Source organism: Frankliniella occidentalis, unplaced genomic scaffold (assembly GCF_000697945.3).
Source record: "Frankliniella occidentalis isolate FOCC.00 unplaced genomic scaffold, Focc_3.1 Scaffold10, whole genome shotgun sequence".
NCBI lineage: Eukaryota > Metazoa > Arthropoda > Insecta > Thysanoptera > Thripidae > Frankliniella > Frankliniella occidentalis.
Window position 1 is genome coordinate 3,092,892 of NW_026267140.1, and position 17,340 is coordinate 3,110,231.

Sequence of the window (17,340 nt, forward strand, 5' to 3'; positions counted from 1 at the left end):
CCCCCTCCCCTCCGTCCCGACAGCGGCAGCGGCTGGCTCGACCGGTAGACATTAGGCCTGAGCGCCGCCCGACCGTGTGATTTCCTACGACCTTCTCTCTCTCTCCTTTACCTGGCCGCCCATACTTCTCTCACTCACATCTTCAGCTCGCCTCAAAATACGTCCTACTATTTAGCACGCCTTCATTGGCTCAGACTGGCGTTTAGTCTCGCGGTCTGTGGCACGGAGGAGGAGGGGGAGGAAGGGGCGAGCAAGGGATGGAAGGAGCCAAGGGAGCGAGTGTGGGACTCGGGCGCGTAGAAGCCGCCGAGGCGAGGAGTGAGTCATCGCCGAGTTGTCCTCCCCCTCCCCTCCCCTTCTCGCGGCACCGCGCGGAAAAATCACTCAACAAGTTGTGCGAGCGCAGGAGCGCAAGTGGGCCAACCCAACCCCCGCCCCGTCCGTGGCCGATGGGCTGCCTAACGCTTCGGCGCCGGCCGGGCAACAGTGGCGGACCGTCCCGTACGACATTGCTCTGACCAGTCTCAGTGGTCTCAGTATACAGGGCCCGGACGAATCGCTTTTCAATTCGTTTTCCAGTCACCCAGTCAGTTGGGAAATACTTCCGAAAACCACCTCCAGAGGCTCCAGCCACTTTTCTAGTCACGTCCATTCATTCTCCAACCATTTCCAGTCAGAGTACACCCATTTCTCAAGTGCTTGCTTACTTACGTGTTCCTTGTTTGTTGCAGAGGAGGCCCGGAGCCGTGGAGGAGTGGTGCTACTGCACTGTCAGGCCGGCGTCTCGCGGTCGGCCGCCGTCGCCATCGCCTACCTGATGCGCGCCCGCGGGCTGAGCATGGCCGAGGCCTACAAGGAGGTGAAGGCGGTGCGGCCGATCATCTCGCCCAACCTCAACTTCATGGGCCAGCTGTTGGAGCTGGAGCAGAGCCTGCGCCTGGAGCCCAGCCCCGCGTCCAGCCCGGCGTCCAGCCTGGACAGCCTGAGCCCTGCCCCCAGCCCGCCCCCGCACCCCCTCCCGCTGCCCTTCGACGGCCACCCTGCACCGCGGCCCGCACCCAGTGAGCAGTCGGTAGCGGTGGCGCCGTCTTTGCCATCGACGGCTCTCTCATCGGCACCGTCGTCCACATGACCCACGCCCCCGGGCCCTACTGGGAGGGTCGAGCTTGTCTGTGATACCGGGCCGCGGGCGGTGCTCGTGCAGCTGCTCATGCTGACCCTGCTGCTGCTGACTCTGCCCGTCAGGCTGTGCCGACGCCGTCGCACCCGCCGCCCCTGGGGCCGTTCCTGGGGCTGGGGGCACCGTTGGGGGCGGGCCCTGGGGGCCCTGGGGGCGAGGCCTGTGGGCGTCGGGGACGCCCTGGTGTAGCGTAGGCCCGCGGCCCCGACCGCTATTTATTACATTTTTGTTGTAATTATAGTAACTGCTATAGTATTATCGTTGTCGCATGTGCGTGGGGGCGCTCGGCTCCGCACCGCCATCCGTCAGTGCCATTGAGTGTTAACTTATTGCTGGGACAACATTGTCCTATCTTTATTGTGTATAAACCTTAAGTGAGATACCGCGAGACAAGGTTTTTACTTGATTTTGTCCTTAATATCAATATCATAAATTTTGTTCTGTCAGCAACAACAACAACAACAACAAAAAATGAAGAGAAATGGAAAGAATGACCATAAGTCTCCGAACAAGGAATGGTACTGAATCTATAGAATGCAAAAATGTTACCAACTGTAGAAATTTTGGCACCTCTAATAGGTAGCTTGTAAATATTTTTTTTGTCTTTGCCACTATACCCGGTCTTCCAGTGTTAATCATATCATGCCATTTTGTTCCTACTAAATTAGCATTGCATCTTGTTCCCTTTAGATTTTGTAGTTTATGGAGTTTTTTTGGTTTCAATGTAAAAATAGTGTGTTATTTTATAAACATTTGTTTGAATTGAAAGACATTGAAAGCAGTATTTAACTACTATGCCTGCACCTATTGTAATGTGTTGTTTTCTGTAGTATTTTTAAATATTGGCACGGTTGATTATCGGACCAGTGTCACTGGAAGATCCTTCTTAGGCAAGGAAATTGAATCTAGTCGTCAAAGTTGGGAATGTGGCTGTGTCAAGGTGGGCGGGAACATATCAAAGCACCCATACCTTGTCCTCACGCATTGTCCCTTTACATGTTAGTTTGTTTGATATTTCGAAAACTGAACTACATCAATTTAAATGATATTTCACATTCCAATTAAAAGGAAATTGAAAAGTGAAACGTTAATAACCCATGTACTTAGAGGTGATAAATTATTTATTCAATTTGTTATTAAAAGGTAGAATAGGATAAACTGTGTTTTAACATTTTAATCCTGTGTGAGCTGTCAATAATTTTTCCTGGTTCTATATGTTTTCACAAAGCACTTGTGACACAACTAATCATCCTTTGGAGCCATGGAGCTTGTTTGCTCATATCTTGTTCTACCCTTTATCCTGCAGTTCTGTTAGTTGATGGGCAGGTGTTCCCGCACCATCACATAGCATGATCATTGAAATTGTCTTGGAGGTTAAATTGTTCTACAAGTGTGGTGTTTGCTACAAATGTTTGGATGTGGGTCGAGTGATGTTGTGTGTGCCGTGTCCAAACATAACTACTAATGTGAAAAAATATATTGATTTAATATAAACACTGTAACTTTTAACTTTCTTATCAACATTCCTATTTCCAATGTTCATCTCAAACAGATGAGTAAATACATATGGGGGTTACACCTAGGGCTTGCTTATGGATCACAGTGCTTAGGAAATACACATGCAAGCATGGAGTATATTTTATTTAAAATTGTATGCATAAACAATTAAAGAACAGCTGATCTTTGTTTCAAGGTTAGTGGTGTTGGCACTTCCCTCTACTGTGTTGTATTCCAAAATAATATTCCATTTCTGTTGAACTCTTACCTGAATATTGGACTATGGATAGGTACCGCAGGGTTAATTAAAATACTGAAGTTCTTAAATACAGTATTTTTATTAGTTTCCAAAGTTTTGAAACCTTGGTTTAAATTAACAAAGCTATTTCTTTTAAATACATAGCTTTCCATTACACATTTAATCTATTTTTAATTATTATTACATTTATTATTATGATAAACCTGTAGTAGGGAGCAATGAAGGTGTTTTCGCTGGAATTTCTTCCCACTGACTTTTCCTCAGGTCAGTAGCATTAGCATTTATGGTCAGTTGGTTCATAGACAAGGAATGTGGGAGTACAATCTGCTGTGAACTTTCTATATGACTTTCCATTTTCTCTAACAAGTTTGTGGCTATCATGGCAAATTCTTCCCATTGCTGATATGTGCTTATTGTTCCATTTCCAGTATCGTTAATACTGCTATCATTGGTAGATGTGCTATTTTTTGCTCCAAAAAGACGTTCATCATCTGTAAAGATAACACAATTAGCAAACTAATAATTTAAAAGAATCCACAGTATGCTAGATTCGTCTAGTAGAATTAGAAATTATTTTTAAACTAATGCCAGTGAACCACTGTATAACTGTTTTCAATACCTAGAAAATCCACCAACACTTCAACAAGCTGATTTGTCTGATCTGCTCCAAGCCAGTTTAGATTTGCCATGTCAATGCAGTAGTTCCATAATACTTGACATATAAGGCTTGAAAGTTGCCAATCACTCTCCCCATGGTAAAGAAGAATGGCAATAAGCCTGAAATACAAACAAATGGATTATATCAGTGTCATGTGAAATTCTCAAATTCAGGTAAAAGACTTTAAAAGACACCTTGAAATGCCTTGAGTGCGCTGGAGAGCCTCCCGTTTGTCTGCATCAGCCATCAGATTAACAAGTACTCCTGTTGTTGAACGCAACAGTTCATGGTTATCAGTGCTTAAGAACTTGAGAAGCTGGTTTAGCCCTGTAAATTTCCAAATTATTGATCAATATACCAATGTGCACTGAATAATGTCAATTTTAAATTTAAATTTTGCAGTACCACCAGTTTCCAAAAGGAAATCCCTTGCTGGTTTAGAGCGAGTCAGGTTGCCAAGGACCTTAGTAGCCTCAACAAGACACTCGTCCAGATTGCTCATTAGGAGCGTATACAAAGCTGAAATGAAAGTTTGGTAAAAAAAACTAAACAAGTAAACATACATTTTTGAATACTATATCATGTTATCTTTACCTTGAGAAATATCCATTAGGTGGGAATTGAAAATTGAGAGCTCTGCACCACTTGGGTAGTATGTGAGATTATTGAAAGTGCTGAGTGTTGACAAGACTAATTCAGCACTTTCCGCAACAGATTTACGCCTCAGAACGGTCAACAATAGTCCAATTGCTCTGTCACCAACCTTTAGGGGAAAATGGTGTTCAGTATAACACATGCTAATAGATTGTGCAGTTAAAAACTAAATAAATAGTGAACTCACAGCAGTATCTTTCACATTTAAATGATCTTTCCATGAATCATTAATTGTATCATTGAGTTCTGTTTCATTGACTATAGGTAGACATGTCAGCCGTTCTCCCACTTCCATATTCATACTCATATTAGCAACAATCCTTATCATCTGATAAAAATAAGAGAAGAGATTGACACTTTTAGTAATGTGCCATGTGGACTAAAAATCAATTAAAAGTTCTCATACCTTGACAATAACATCTTCAATGGATCCGTCAGACCCTGATTCTAAAGAAAGATTGTGTTCCTCTCTTTGAAGAGATTTTTGAGCCTCATTGGTGGCAACGTCTAAATCTTTTTGTAAGTAAAGTTGCAGCAAATCTAGCAGTGTATCCATGGCTCCGTCAGTGTCCAAAAGCTTTAACATCATTACATACATTCAAGTTTAGACCCTTGAAGGAAACTGAATATTCACTCTACAAAGCATCATCACAAATCTTTACCTGCAAACGTATTTCATCGTTCTTTGCTAAAAGGTTACCCAAAGCATATCCCAATCTGACAACAATATCTTGGTGTCCCGGATATTTTGAAAAAAGTTTTGCAAAAAGCTTGGTGCAATTTTTGTACTTAGCAATAGCTTGACAGCAATCATCGTTGGTAGAAATAATACTGTAAAAAAACAGTCTTATGAATTAAAGTTTTTATATAAATTGAGGGATTACAGTTATGACCAGTCAACCCTTTATTACATAATTTTACCTGAATGTCCGCGCAATGTTTGTGACAAGATCAAGGTCAGAGCTGAAAAGTTCCATGGATATACAAAGCTGACATACAGCACCATTTGCTTCTAACATAGGGAATGTCGATTCTTCTCCAGCAATGTTTCTTAGAGCTCCGGTCAGTTGAAATATAGCATGGCTAGTCTGCTCGGGAAGTCTACCCCCTTCTGATCGCTAAAGAATTAACATTTTTAAAAGAGATTTACATGTATTCTAGATGACAAATAAACCATAGGTATCTATAGTAGAAATGAATTTTGACCAATTGAAATTTCATTTACCGCAGAATTCACAATTTTGAGGTGAAGAACCATGAGATCTAAGGTGCCAAGATCAAGTATGTGATTTAGAAGCTGATTATTCATTGTGAGGAATTTAAGAGCACCATATCCGTACACACAAGCTTCAGCATCCTCAAGAGGACTAGCTGTTCCAAGGGCATCAATAAATAAATCTATTTAAAAAATAAAAACAATTAGTGAATATCAACTTGTTTACCCTAATTAAAACATAGATACATATTTATGTAATTACTTGAGAATAAAGCATACCTAAGATATTTCCTTCCAAGAACAAATTGTCGTTTTTGTCATTCCTTGCTACTTTAAACACTAATTTGCAAACACCTGCCAAATTACTTCCAGTTACTGGCAACTGTAATTTAAAAAATATTGTTACTACAATTCCTCAAGTTACGAGACCTCAGAATTCAATTGCTACAACAATGAAAATCACTTACACAAAATATGATGCGAGCAAGCTTTAAGAGGAGAGTGTCTTCAGAACGTTCTACAAACTTGTACACACACTTCAGCACGTGTGTTTTAATTTTAGAGCTTATTCCAACCTTCCTTTGCAAACCTGATCCTCTAAGAGCATCATAGAGTTCATCCAAGCCCAGCATCACCATTGCATCCGGTCCTTCTAATAGCATAAATTGCAACCAACACTTAAGCAACTTCATATCCAAACAATAAGAGGGCAGAGAAAGTAAATAATCAAAACTGAAACTAAAGCATGTTGTCTTTTATTGAGGCTTACCATTAAGTGCAAGTTCTGTCAGTTTGTTGATTATCTGATAAATTTTTGAAGAAATTTTGTTTTCTTCAGGAACTTTACTCCCATACGAGTTAGCTAACTTTGCCTCATTAATGCAATTATCATATATTGCAGATTCTTTATCTGATTCAAATCCAGACAATGTTTGACCTGAGAAAGAAGAGAAAATACAAAGAGTTAGATGATTACTTTTTTTAACCAAACACAAGGCTTCTTTAACTTTTTTGAGTTACACGTATTGATAAAGAGAGAATGTAGAAAGTTGATAGTTATTGATTTACGACCCACACACAAATGCTTCAAAACAAGAGAAACACAAATGAGTCACTTTTTCTAAGGACTCACCTGGTGGTTTTGTTATACATTTTCAAAATAATTCATAAGAAACCCTTAGATTATAACCCACAAAAAATTATTATTAACTATTAACATTCCAACTATTAGCTAGATCAGAATTTTCGGAGAGTTCATCCCAAGCATTTGGCTTATTATTTCCACTCAATTTGTTGCAAAAGCCACCTTTCAATTTCTGTCCACTGCCCAAGAGCCACAATTGAAGGATCTGGAACATGTGAAATGCACCTCTCACGGCTATCTAGCAATAGTGGGACCACCAACAAGAGTCCAACAAGTGAATGGATCGGATGGACTTATTTGAACTTTTTTTTTTTTTGAAAAAGACAGATTTTCAATCAACCAATCACATTTAAGAAAATTAATTGTACTTACCATTCTTATTATGAACTCTTTCACCAAATACTTCTCTATCAACCTTTGAAGATGAATATGGAGAGTTTACACCATCAGAGACTATATTGGGGCCAAACACATTATGTTCTATGTCAAGTAAATTATGTGTTTTTTCCACAACTGTGTTTGTCATTCCATCAGGTTTCTCAAGTAAGTCATGTGAAAAATTTCCAACATCTAAGGAAAGCATAGTTTTCTGATTGAACTGGAAACCTTTCATTTCTGCATCTTTTCCACCACTGATATTGGTTTTAGAAGAAATATCAGCCTTTGATGTGAAGTCATCATGTTTCATTATTTTTCTGGGTGTCTTACTATTTTGTGAGATAGAGGAACTTGCTTTACTCTTTTGCAAACCAACTACATCCAAACAATCTGAGAGACGTTCAGTGTGCTCTTTGGGGCTGCTATATGCATTTCGGATGGGAGTCTCATTGGAGAAAGTTTCAGATCCCTCCAACTCCTCTGGCACTAAATACAAAACAACAGAGGAATTTTTTTAAGGTTGTAGATAGAGATATTTTTGACAACAAAATCATCTGTTATAAAATTTTCAACTCACAATTGTCAAGAGATGCAGATGTTCTGAACTGATGTCTACGTTTCCGACGTATATCTTGAGCATCAACTATTTTGCTAATGGATGGTAATCGTGTCAAAGCATTACCTGTTATTTCTGTCACACAGTAAATGTCAGTTAGAGATTCACTGTCAGATACAGCAGTTCTTCCGTGTTACCTAATTCAGATTTGAAAAAACAAAAACAAAAAAAAACACAACTTGCACTTTGCTAACCTTTTACCATCTCCAGAGCTGCACCCCCACTCATTGTCATTGGCTGAAGCTGTGCTCGTTTCGGAGGATGGTTACCAGAAGAACTTGCGTCCCCTGAGTCTCCACTTTCTTGGTTTTGTAGATAACGTAAGCTGGGCAAGTAATAAGTTAGTAAATTATAGTCTACTTCTTCTCATCATGAACTAAATGCTGAGGGAGAGAAAAACATAAAACCCTAGTGTTTACCTGAAGGAACTAGGAGGTCTTTGTCCCGACCCCCTGGAACGACCAAATAATGTTCTTTGGCCATCACGAGGAGTGAAAGGCCTTTTGGTATTTACAGGCTGAATGATAGCAGCACTGCTATTGGATGTACTTGGTGTTCCACTTTGCATGATTGAAGCTCTGGCTTCATTGATAATTTCAGAGCTTGTTTTCCTTACACAAGCGGGAGGTTCATAAAAGGCAAGATTGGGTTTACTTCTACCACTCTTTGATTTCTTTTCCATGTCTAGAACTGAAAAGAGGAATAACATCACATAAACGTGCAATAATTTCTAAATAAATGATAAAAAGAAGATAAAATTATAAAGAAGTTACCCGATCCATACTTCAAATTTAATTTAATAATAATGACAGAAAAAGAACTTCCCTGCAACATTACAAGGTGATTATCCTCACAGAAAATTTGATGTACTTAAAAAAAAGTAATTAGAAGTGCAGAGTTCAGTGCACAAGACCAAGAGTAGCGAGCAAATAGCGAAAATACATCGACATTTTAATTTAATCAATGAAAAATTATAATTCTGGCAATGGATTTCCGCGAGGAAATGTAAAGTACTCGGGTGAAGGGAAAGGCCATGTTATGACTACAACGCTGTTCGCAACAACTATGGCGAGGGACAGGGTCGGTTCGAAGAGTGGTCTTCCTGTTTTTCTTGCTTTTCTTACCGGTATCACTGGGATCACTAGTCAGTTAAAACAAGTCACAATCCTCACATCGCTATGCGCGTGAGTTGGAAAGATTGCGGGACGGCGTTGCCAACGGGCCCAACGGGCCTAAGCAACCCGATGCGGGACGGCACAGCGCCGCGGGAATGTCGCCGAATAGCATTCGGATCGAACTGGGGAATGGCGCCGCTCTGAGGCGGTTTGGAGGGAGGGGCGGGGGAGGGGGGCACTACTAGCGCACCAGGCGCCAGGGTCTTCCCTCCCCACGGCGGCCCTGGTCGGTACCCGGCCGGCACTTGCTATAGCGCTCCCAGCCCAACCTGCCGCCTTTTCTACTCACTGCCACAGCCAACACAGAACCCGCGCTTCGTCCGTCCGACTATAGACTGGCCAGCACAGACTGGATCGATGGGTCGCCGCTGTTGGCGCGCCGGTTTATGTATTCAGTCACGCATCACGCCGCAAGTCAGGCCCCCGGGGCCGAGCGAGTAGAGTCCTGTGGTGGCGGCTGGGGTCTTGTGAGGACGGCCGAGGTCTTACGTTCTACGGGTCAACTGCCATTCTACGGGGACAGCAGCTGAGATGTCGCGTATTTGTGCTTGGACATCCCGCACAGAAGCGGGTCCTGGCCTACGTAGGGCGGCCGAGGGCATACGTATGCAGCCGCAATGCCTCCGCCCCAGCCCGGCACGCGGTAGGAGGTACGCGGTTGTGTCCTCCTGGTGGTCCTAGAGGTGGGCCTGAGCGCGGTAGCGCTGCCGAGGCCGAGGCTCGGCTGAGGTCGCTTGTCTCGGCACCGCCCTGGGGGGCATGTCCCGCGCACACCCAATCGATGTGATGGCGAGGAGGGCGAGAGCCCGGGCGCCACTTTCCCGTCGCACGCCACGGCTTCGGCCACCGCGGCCGGGCATTTGCTGATGAAATTTTCACTAAGGTATTCGTAGGTCAAGGCGCGGTAGGTTTGAACTGCCACCGCCCCACCACCGCGTGCGACCTTCGACGCGGCCCAGGTCTTCCACGCCACCCCTCAACTCACACCAGCCCACCATGGGCAGGTGGTTGGTCGGGCCCGGCGGGGCTGCGTTCGCCGTCGGAAGCGGAGACCAATTTGGGTCGAGCCATTCAGGTCATAAGGCATAAGGGTCGCCAGTAACGGCCAGCCCAGACCACATGTGGGTCAAGGGCGGCTGTGGCGACAAAAACAGGCACTTTACGTAAAGGACACAAAAAAGGGCCCATCAACCAGAAGATACAAAATCTGCAGAAACATTGATTTTATTACAGAAACTGGTAAAAATCTGAAAAACAATTTATGAGGAAAGTTACCAGAATCTAAACAACATTTGGTCTGGTTGAATGATTGACACAACTGACTCATGGTTCAACACAATAGTTAACTACTAAAGTGTTCTGTTACAGTGTCAAAAACCAAGAATACCACAACCAACTTAGATAGACATATGTGGAACACAGAAATGACACAGTTAGTAAACTTCATGATGTAGGTCTCTCTTCATCATGGTAAACTTAAACAGAAGTCTAACATTGCAACAACAATTATGTACTGTTAAATACCATAGTCAAGAATCAAACTCTTACTAATTGATGAATTTAGATTGACATGACATTAGATCACAAAATATTTTTCTCATTTGAGAACAAAATAAGTTACTTCAAGAACCATAAACTATTAACCTTGCAAAAAATCAGAACCAACCCTACATAAACTTCCCTCCCGGAGGTATGTGTAGGTTAATAGTAACAAAAAGCAGGGAAGACTTAGGTACAATCTAAAATATTTACATGCAATTCCAAAATAGTATGTATGTTTCACAAGCTTTGAACGCAAGACCAGAGAGGACTCATATCAAACCTTATATAAAAATAATTATCACAAAATAATCTTATTATATGTTATTCTTAGAAGTAGACTACTGTACCTACATCAAAATAGATAAATTTGTTTAACAGAATTTTTAGAATAAAATTAGATAAAAATTTTAACAACTGACTGAGTGTTAATCATTAAATAGTCTCACATAATGTAAGTACTTGATTTTTGTGAATAAAAGTGTGACAAATTTCAAACTGTTTCTCAATGTCATTTAGTAACCAGAAGACGCCAATAATAAACTCAGAAGAGTCTCAAAACTAGAGCAAACAAAATTTTACTCACAAGAGGAAGCCAGTGAACACTAATTTAAGTTATCATCCTTCTGTTATCAATGTTATAATGGTTGATATAACTTTCCTTCTCTTTGGGTTTGTAAACAGATTTAAAGAGGGGTCTGCAATTTTGTCTTGCAAAATTCTATCAAGTTCCTGTCTCATATGACAGATCAATTCTGCAATCTGAAAAAAAAAAAAAAAGGAGTAAATCTAAGATGCACCAAAATAAAAAATTACAATCTACAACATGAAATAGATACCTGGTGCGTTTCAACAGAAAAAAGGATCCAACCCTCCTCCAAGGAAAGTACAGTTGTACCGCAATGCAACTCCACAACCACATCTTTGCCCGTGAACATAACAAGTGGTAATAATGACACCATAGAACAATCTCTCACAAAAACACGAGAAGTTTTAACTTTTTCTTGATATACAAGATATGGGCTAGAGAAGTTGTTAACACTGTGGTTAACAGATGATGGGTGAAGATTAACCTGAAAAAAAAGAATGCAGAAATTGGTAAAGGCAAAAACTAATTAAGATATCAAAATTATAACAAACTTACATAGCCATCTTGTTTAGTTTTAAAAGATATTTCATCTGGTCGAAGTTGTCTTGGTATACAACCAGCCACACTAGGTGCAAATGTTTTCGCTGGAGTCATTACTTTAACAATATTAGGGTACAATGCTGCACAGAGCACGGCAGCAAGCAGCTTATGATTATCTGCATGCTCATTCAGCTACAAATTTTAAAAGATGAAATCAATAAACTTTGCAAGAATCAATATCAAAGTAGCCTGAATACGTACTTACTTCGCTACCACTTAATTGGAGAACACTATCTTCTCCACTCCTCCTTCTTCTTGATCCAACAGCAACAAAGCCAATATCAGCCAAAAGTTCCAAGAACTGATGTTTCATATCAGCAATGGTCACTAATGTACGCCATGACAAATAATTCTCTTCAGCAAATACATCACCTGCACGGCGGCTAATCTGGTTCTTTTTTAGCCAGGTCTACAGGAATGACAAATGTGTAAGTACACGACAGTGAAAAGTGTTTATAACCAAGGCAAAGATGGAAATACAAAAATTAGACTAACATGCCCTGGGTAAAGTAAAGTCAAATAAACCTACTGTATAGGCCTTGAGGGCTGTTAATTGATCACTGTTTGCAACAGCAAATTCTTTTTTTTTGGCGTCTGCATCCTCTCGTTTATGAAAAGGTGCTGAGAAGGGGGATTTGTAGCTCAAACAAGCAGCAATAGTAAGAGCAGAATCCAAACAACGGAATATGGCACCAAATAACATCAGTTTTCCAATCCTAGAAAAAAACCAACAACAAGGTATTTATATAAACAAATTTTTTAATTCGGAGAGTTTAGATGGGTCAATGAAACCAGGGAACCTTCTGAATTTACCTGACATCAACAGGAAGTTGGGCTAAGTGACAACCAAGAGGTGTTAAAGCCTGCTTATCATCAAGGGCTCCAATATTTTGTAAACGCAATAGGGCAGAATTGATACTCTCAACATCAGGGGCCTCCAGCATACCACCTATTGAAAATTGGGTAAATAAAACAAAAAGAAAATATATGTGTACAAGTTTCAGAGTACATATATTCACATGACAACTCAAGCATAATGACCACAATTTTTAAGAAAAAGAATTCTTACCAAATATTTCATGACTACTTCTATCACAGAAGTTACGGAGAACCTTCATCCTGAGTATTAGTTGCTCTAGTGGTATTCTAAGCAATTCAGGAATAGGCTGAGCAAGAAAATTAAAGTCATGACGATATTTCGTGTAGAGATGAAAACAAACGCCGGGCATGACTCGTCCAGCTCGCCCACGTCTCTGAGCAGCATTTGCTCGGGACACCCATGCCAACTCAAGACTCTCCATGTTTTTGTTTGAGTCAAATCTACATGAAATATCACATTTAAGTAGATGCTTGTCACATGATTGTTTAAGGAGAATCACAATTGACACTTTACAAACCTCTTTTCTTTCATTCGTCCAGCATCAACAACAAATACACAGTCATCAATAGTAATTGATGTTTCAGCAATATTTGTTGATAATACAATTTTTCTGGCCCCTCCTTTCGGTTTTCTGAGATGGAAGACAGTGATGCACTTATGTAATACAGAAAAGAATGCAGATAAGGTGCAAGGAATACCTATTGAAACACCCCAATATTTTACCTAAATACAGCAGCCTGCTCCTCTGATGTCAAAGTTGAATGAAGTGGGACAAGAACAAAGTTTCCAAGGCGAGGACTGAGTACAGGATTGTCATTTAATTGATTGTAGAGTGTTCTGATTTCAGCAATACCAGGTAAAAAAACCTAAATAAAATAGCCCAGTGAGAAATTAGATTGTTGACCTTAAATTTAAAGGATGAAAGGAAAAACTGATGCACTGTTACCAATATAGATCCTTTTCTAGGGTAGTCATGGTCACCATTAGCAATGTATGTGACTACAGCTTCAATAAGATCATAATTAACCTTTTCTGGATCCATCAGGTACAATGTCTTGACTGCAGACATGCTGCATCCTGAAGTATACAATTTTTGCATTATGCGTTAAAAATAACAACCCCCTCCACAAACAACAACAAAAGAAAAACAGCCAGTCATGACTTAAAAGTAACAGATTGCAAGATACTTTACCACTATAACGGGCCAAAAGATGGGGTAAAGACAACATCTCATCCCTCACACAATCTTTAGGAGCTGATGCATTTTGGGTCAGCACATCGGCAGTGCTCAGTTCACATTCAAGAGAGTTCGCATCAAAATCTTGGAAATTCCGCTTCTTTTCTTTGATTTTTCGAGCAAATCTCGAGTCTTCCTCCAAAACATAATTTGTTTTCTCCAAAACTTCATCTAGAAAGACCTGATGAACAGGAAATGTTCGCCCTACAAAGCAAGACAGTGTGTCAGAATGTCTCACTCAATTGCACAGCAGGAACTTTTAAAAAAATGTAACCAACCAGGTATTTCTACAACAGGTATATTGTTGAAGTAAGCAGAAAATAAATCTGCATTAATAGTGGCACTCATCAAAATGACACGAAGATCAGGCCGCTTGGGTAAAAGCTCTCGAAGAATAAATAGCAAAAAATCACTCTCCTCACTGCGTTCATGGACCTCATCAACAACAATATGTGAAACAGACCTCAGTTCAGGGTCATTTTCCAACCTCCTTAAAAGAATTCCAGTGGTGCAGAAGAGAAGACGTGTTTGAGATGACATTTTGCTTTCCAAGCGGATCTGTAAGGTTCATAAAAAATTAAACATATGGATATGCATTAATGAAAAGTGTCAAAATTCAAAATGAAAACAAAAGGCTTACCTGATAACCAACAGATAACCCAATTTTTTCGGCCCGCTCTTCAGCCACTCGTTCAGCGACTCCTATGGCTGACAATCTTCTTGGTTGAGTACAAATGATTTCACAAGTTTTCTGCTTTTCCATTGAGTGATTCAGGAGCCAATCATCCAACAGAAATTGTGGCACCTTTATCGTAAGGAGTCATGCATGAGTTATGCAAATACGCACATACAGACATAATCCAGAAGTTAACAAAATACAGAATGGCCAACAGACCCCAGAACATTTTGTTTGTTAAGTATTTTGTACTGCATGCAGGCGGGTATTGAGGCCTGTCGTCTACTCGCTTGGGGCCATTAGGCACCATAGTTAGAGTCGTTAGGCAATACTGCAAAATTTTCCAGGGTCAGTGGAACACCATGTATATATGATTGGTAGCATTGTTCTAACCTGTGTACTTTTTCCACATCCAGTTTCTCCACAAATGACAACCACCTGAAAATTTCGGACAGCATCTAAAATTTCTTGGCCTTTTTTCCAAGCTGGTAGAAGTTTGCGCTCTTTTAAACTTTTTGTATAAGCATCATTCTGCCTCTTTTCTAGGAAGGACTTTGCCAATCGATCATCTTGCCTAGAATAAAGTTGGATTTCATTTAAGGATGAGTATTTTCAACCCAAGAATTGACCAGTCAGATGATTTCTTATATCAGTAAAATTAAATGGAAACTAACTTTTGCCGCTCTACCAAATTAGCCGAAGTTTTACGCTGTCTTCGGACAGGAGCATTTTTATCTGAAGTCTCCTCATCATATTCTGTATCACAGTCACTTTCCTCTTCAGATACCACATTTGAGGCCATCAGAGGCAGCTCTGGGTCGGGAAAAGCTTCTCCAATCTTATTCAAGTGCTCCAAAATTTCACTTTGCTGGTTTTGCAGTAGGTCTATTAGTGTGTATATGGAAGGAAAACCCTGGTATGAGTGAAAAAACAAAAATAACCAACAACATGATTAACAATTTTTTGCAGATGAAAAATAATCTCTCAATTTTTAATTGAAGTTTTTTTTAACTTTTACCTGTTCAGCACAGTCTTTTGCTTCAGCTATCAACCTGCTTGTAATACGAAGACAGAGAGCTGGAGGGAAGTAATGGTATGGTGTGCTAAAACAGAGCAAAGGTGGCTCTGATGGGTACTTAGAACCTGATAAGATACATAACATTTTAATTGGATATACTGTAATACAAATGAATATTTGATCTACATGCCATAAGTATTACCAGGTGGAAATCTGATTTCAAGTGTGAACTGTTTGTCTTCTGATTCAACTGGTTCATTATTTTCCTTAAGAGTTGTCAATTGATGGGAAAATCTACATTTATCTCCAAATTTGCATGGTTTTCCAGCAGCAATAAAGTTGCAAAGCTCTTTAGACTTGTCTTTCTTGCTTCCTCGTGCATTGTGGTTTCTATTGCCACTTACAGGAATTTTTTTCTGCTGGAGAGGTACTGAACAGCGACCAAGAAGGTATGGAAGATCCAACTTTGCTGCCCATACTCGGTTTGGTAACCTTTCTTCAAAGGCTTTTTCATAAATTGATTCAAGTGATGCCTTTTCATCAGAGCGTTGCTCAAGAATATCATCAGGAATGCTTTCTACCTTTGATGTGTTGGGAAGAGGCAATCGAAAATAATAAGCAATGAGGAGTTCTAAGCTTGCTCCTAAATCTCCATTAGTAGCTTGGAGAGTTTCAATACAATGGGTTTCATGGAAACCATACCTGTGTATTAAAAATGAAAATAATAGCAATACAAAAACTTATAACTGATTTAATTTTCTGCTTACCCTTTAAGTTTACTTATAGCAAAAGAATTTTGTTCAGCAAAGGTCTTTTTGCGGTTTTTTTGAGAGTAATCTGTTCCACCTAGTACACGAAGTCCACCACTATCCATCCAGTAATGTCGAGCTAAATTCGAGCCTCTATCTCTATAATCGGACTGCTTTCTTAATATAAAGTTCTGCAATCCAAACCATACAAAATAAATGTAAGAATGCCAAGTCAAAAAAAAAAAAAAAAAGAAAAAAAAAACAACTGTGAAAGAAATTTACTTCTCCATAAAGTTGTCGAAGAGTGTCTAGCATTTGATTTTCTAGATTCTTGGCAAGGCGTAATGTTTGCATTTCCACCTTGTGCGTGCCAGGGTTTTCCACTTCAGGATTACTGACATTTCTGCAAAGCAAAGAACATAAAACGTTGGACATTTTAAGAAGCATAGGGGAATCAGTTTGGCAGGAAACATTGTTATAATTAACGCAATCATGAAAGGGGACTTTACTGTTCAACCTTACTTTCGTAAGATTGAATTCCTGTTGTATTCCTAGTTGACAGCCAGTGATATGAAACATGATTGGATTTAGGGTCAAAATACAACCAAATATCGAGGAAACAGTTGATTTGAATGTTAGAAATTGCAGTTAGAGAGCAGGGAAATATTGACTAGTGCTTAGTTTTTAGGTTACCGTACCCCTTATTTTTATCTAGCACTTTTACTCTTAAATCTTCAAGTCCGGACACTAGGTGGTTATTAGGCCTTTCATTCGGCTTGGAATTCCTGTCGGACTTCTTGTCTCTCTTGTGGCTACTCATTTTTGTTCGAAAATTCTAGAGATATTGTAAATTTCTGACACATTTGCCACATTGGAGACACGGGAGACACACGGGAAGACATCCAGACGCAGAAGTGGGCCTGACGACGCGACCGCGACCCTCCCCTCTTCTCCTTTGCCCATCGCTGGCGCGCTTGGGCGGCGCGCTATTCAACAACGACGTGGAAATGAAGGAACATGGGAAGGGCAAAAGCCTGTCTGTTTAACGGCTGCGACCGCCGGTTTCTTTTTTATTCAGGAGAACTAAGATAGGGTACCCCAGCGTACGAACTAAGTGCAACGTACCATATACCCGGTACCTAAGGAACGGCCAAATTATCGATATTACTACAGACAAATACAGCAATGTAGGCTATGTACTCAGCAGCTATTTCTTCAGAAGTGCACCTAGGTTTCAGTCCTTCGATGTTTGTTTCAAACAATTTATGCGATAAA

The 17,340-nt window shown here is 40.5% G+C and overlaps 3 protein-coding genes across 10 annotated transcripts in view; 1 reads left to right on the plus strand and 2 right to left on the minus strand.

Moving 5' to 3' along the window:
- Window positions 1–2,674, plus strand: part of LOC113212602 (dual specificity protein phosphatase 10-like) — an 84,656-nt gene extending 81,982 nt beyond the window's left edge. For all 5 annotated transcript variants that reach the window (XM_052277458.1, XM_052277457.1, XM_052277456.1 and 2 more), the window contains one exon: window positions 732–2,674. In XM_052277458.1, coding sequence (XP_052133418.1) covers window positions 732–1,132 — 401 coding nt within the window. In that variant the 3' untranslated portion in view covers window positions 1,133–2,674. The remainder of the gene's footprint in view (window positions 1–731) is intronic.
- A 322-nt stretch (window positions 2,675–2,996) lies between these two features.
- Window positions 2,997–9,836, minus strand: LOC113212891 (armadillo repeat-containing protein 2). 4 transcript variants are annotated; one of them, XM_052277455.1, is made up of 19 exons: window positions 9,067–9,836; window positions 8,376–8,427; window positions 8,022–8,292; window positions 7,797–7,927; window positions 7,564–7,677; window positions 6,981–7,472; window positions 6,234–6,401; window positions 5,932–6,116; window positions 5,744–5,846; window positions 5,474–5,646; window positions 5,170–5,366; window positions 4,911–5,079; window positions 4,655–4,825; window positions 4,436–4,576; window positions 4,189–4,357; window positions 4,000–4,113; window positions 3,789–3,921; window positions 3,556–3,713; window positions 2,997–3,427 (listed from the first exon to the last, which is right to left on the minus strand). In XM_052277455.1, the coding sequence occupies exons 3-19, from the start codon at window positions 8,282–8,284 to the stop codon at window positions 3,129–3,131; spliced, it is 3,180 nt and encodes a 1,059-aa protein (XP_052133415.1). In that variant the 5' UTR covers window positions 8,285–8,292; window positions 8,376–8,427; window positions 9,067–9,836; the 3' UTR covers window positions 2,997–3,128. The 4 variants fall into 4 exon arrangements, with proteins under 4 accessions (XP_052133415.1, XP_026287543.2, XP_026287547.2 ...); XM_026431758.2 differs by having other exon boundaries at window positions 8,727–9,836; XM_026431762.2 differs by lacking the exon at window positions 8,376–8,427 and having other exon boundaries at window positions 8,727–9,836.
- Window positions 9,837–9,985: 149 nt separating this feature from the next.
- On the minus strand, window positions 9,986–16,986 carry LOC113212884 (putative ATP-dependent RNA helicase DHX57). The gene is made up of 20 exons (XM_026431737.2): window positions 16,764–16,986; window positions 16,348–16,468; window positions 16,084–16,256; window positions 15,519–16,018; window positions 15,317–15,441; window positions 14,973–15,211; window positions 14,692–14,872; window positions 14,263–14,427; window positions 13,901–14,180; window positions 13,578–13,826; window positions 13,332–13,462; window positions 13,109–13,251; window positions 12,903–13,016; window positions 12,575–12,825; window positions 12,319–12,454; window positions 12,035–12,221; window positions 11,711–11,914; window positions 11,461–11,637; window positions 11,156–11,389; window positions 9,986–11,078 (listed from the first exon to the last, which is right to left on the minus strand). The coding sequence occupies exons 1-20, from the start codon at window positions 16,883–16,885 to the stop codon at window positions 10,935–10,937; spliced, it is 3,876 nt and encodes a 1,291-aa protein (XP_026287522.1). The 5' UTR covers window positions 16,886–16,986; the 3' UTR covers window positions 9,986–10,934.
- Window positions 16,987–17,340: the final 354 nt, after the last annotated feature.

Bases quoted from the DNA above. Each gene is read 5' to 3' on its own strand.
- LOC113212891 (XM_052277454.1), bottom strand. From the start codon at position 8,436: ATGTTGCAGGGAAGTTCTTTTTCTGTCATTATTATTAAATTAAATTTG. The intron at 5,080-5,169 runs GTAAAATTATGT...GTTTTTTTACAG, and splicing joins AACATTGCGCGGACATTCAG to TATTATTTCTACCAACGATG. The intron at 4,826-4,910 runs GTAAAGATTTGT...ATGATGTTAAAG, and splicing joins ACGATGAAATACGTTTGCAG to CTTTTGGACACTGACGGAGC.
- LOC113212884 (XM_026431737.2), bottom strand. From the start codon at position 16,885: ATGAGTAGCCACAAGAGAGACAAGAAGTCCGACAGGAATTCCAAGCCG. The intron at 13,463-13,577 runs GTAAAGTATCTT...TGTATACTTCAG, and splicing joins TCTTTTGGCCCGTTATAGTG to GATGCAGCATGTCTGCAGTC. The intron at 12,455-12,574 runs GTAAGAATTCTT...AATTTTCAATAG, and splicing joins AAGTAGTCATGAAATATTTG to GTGGTATGCTGGAGGCCCCT.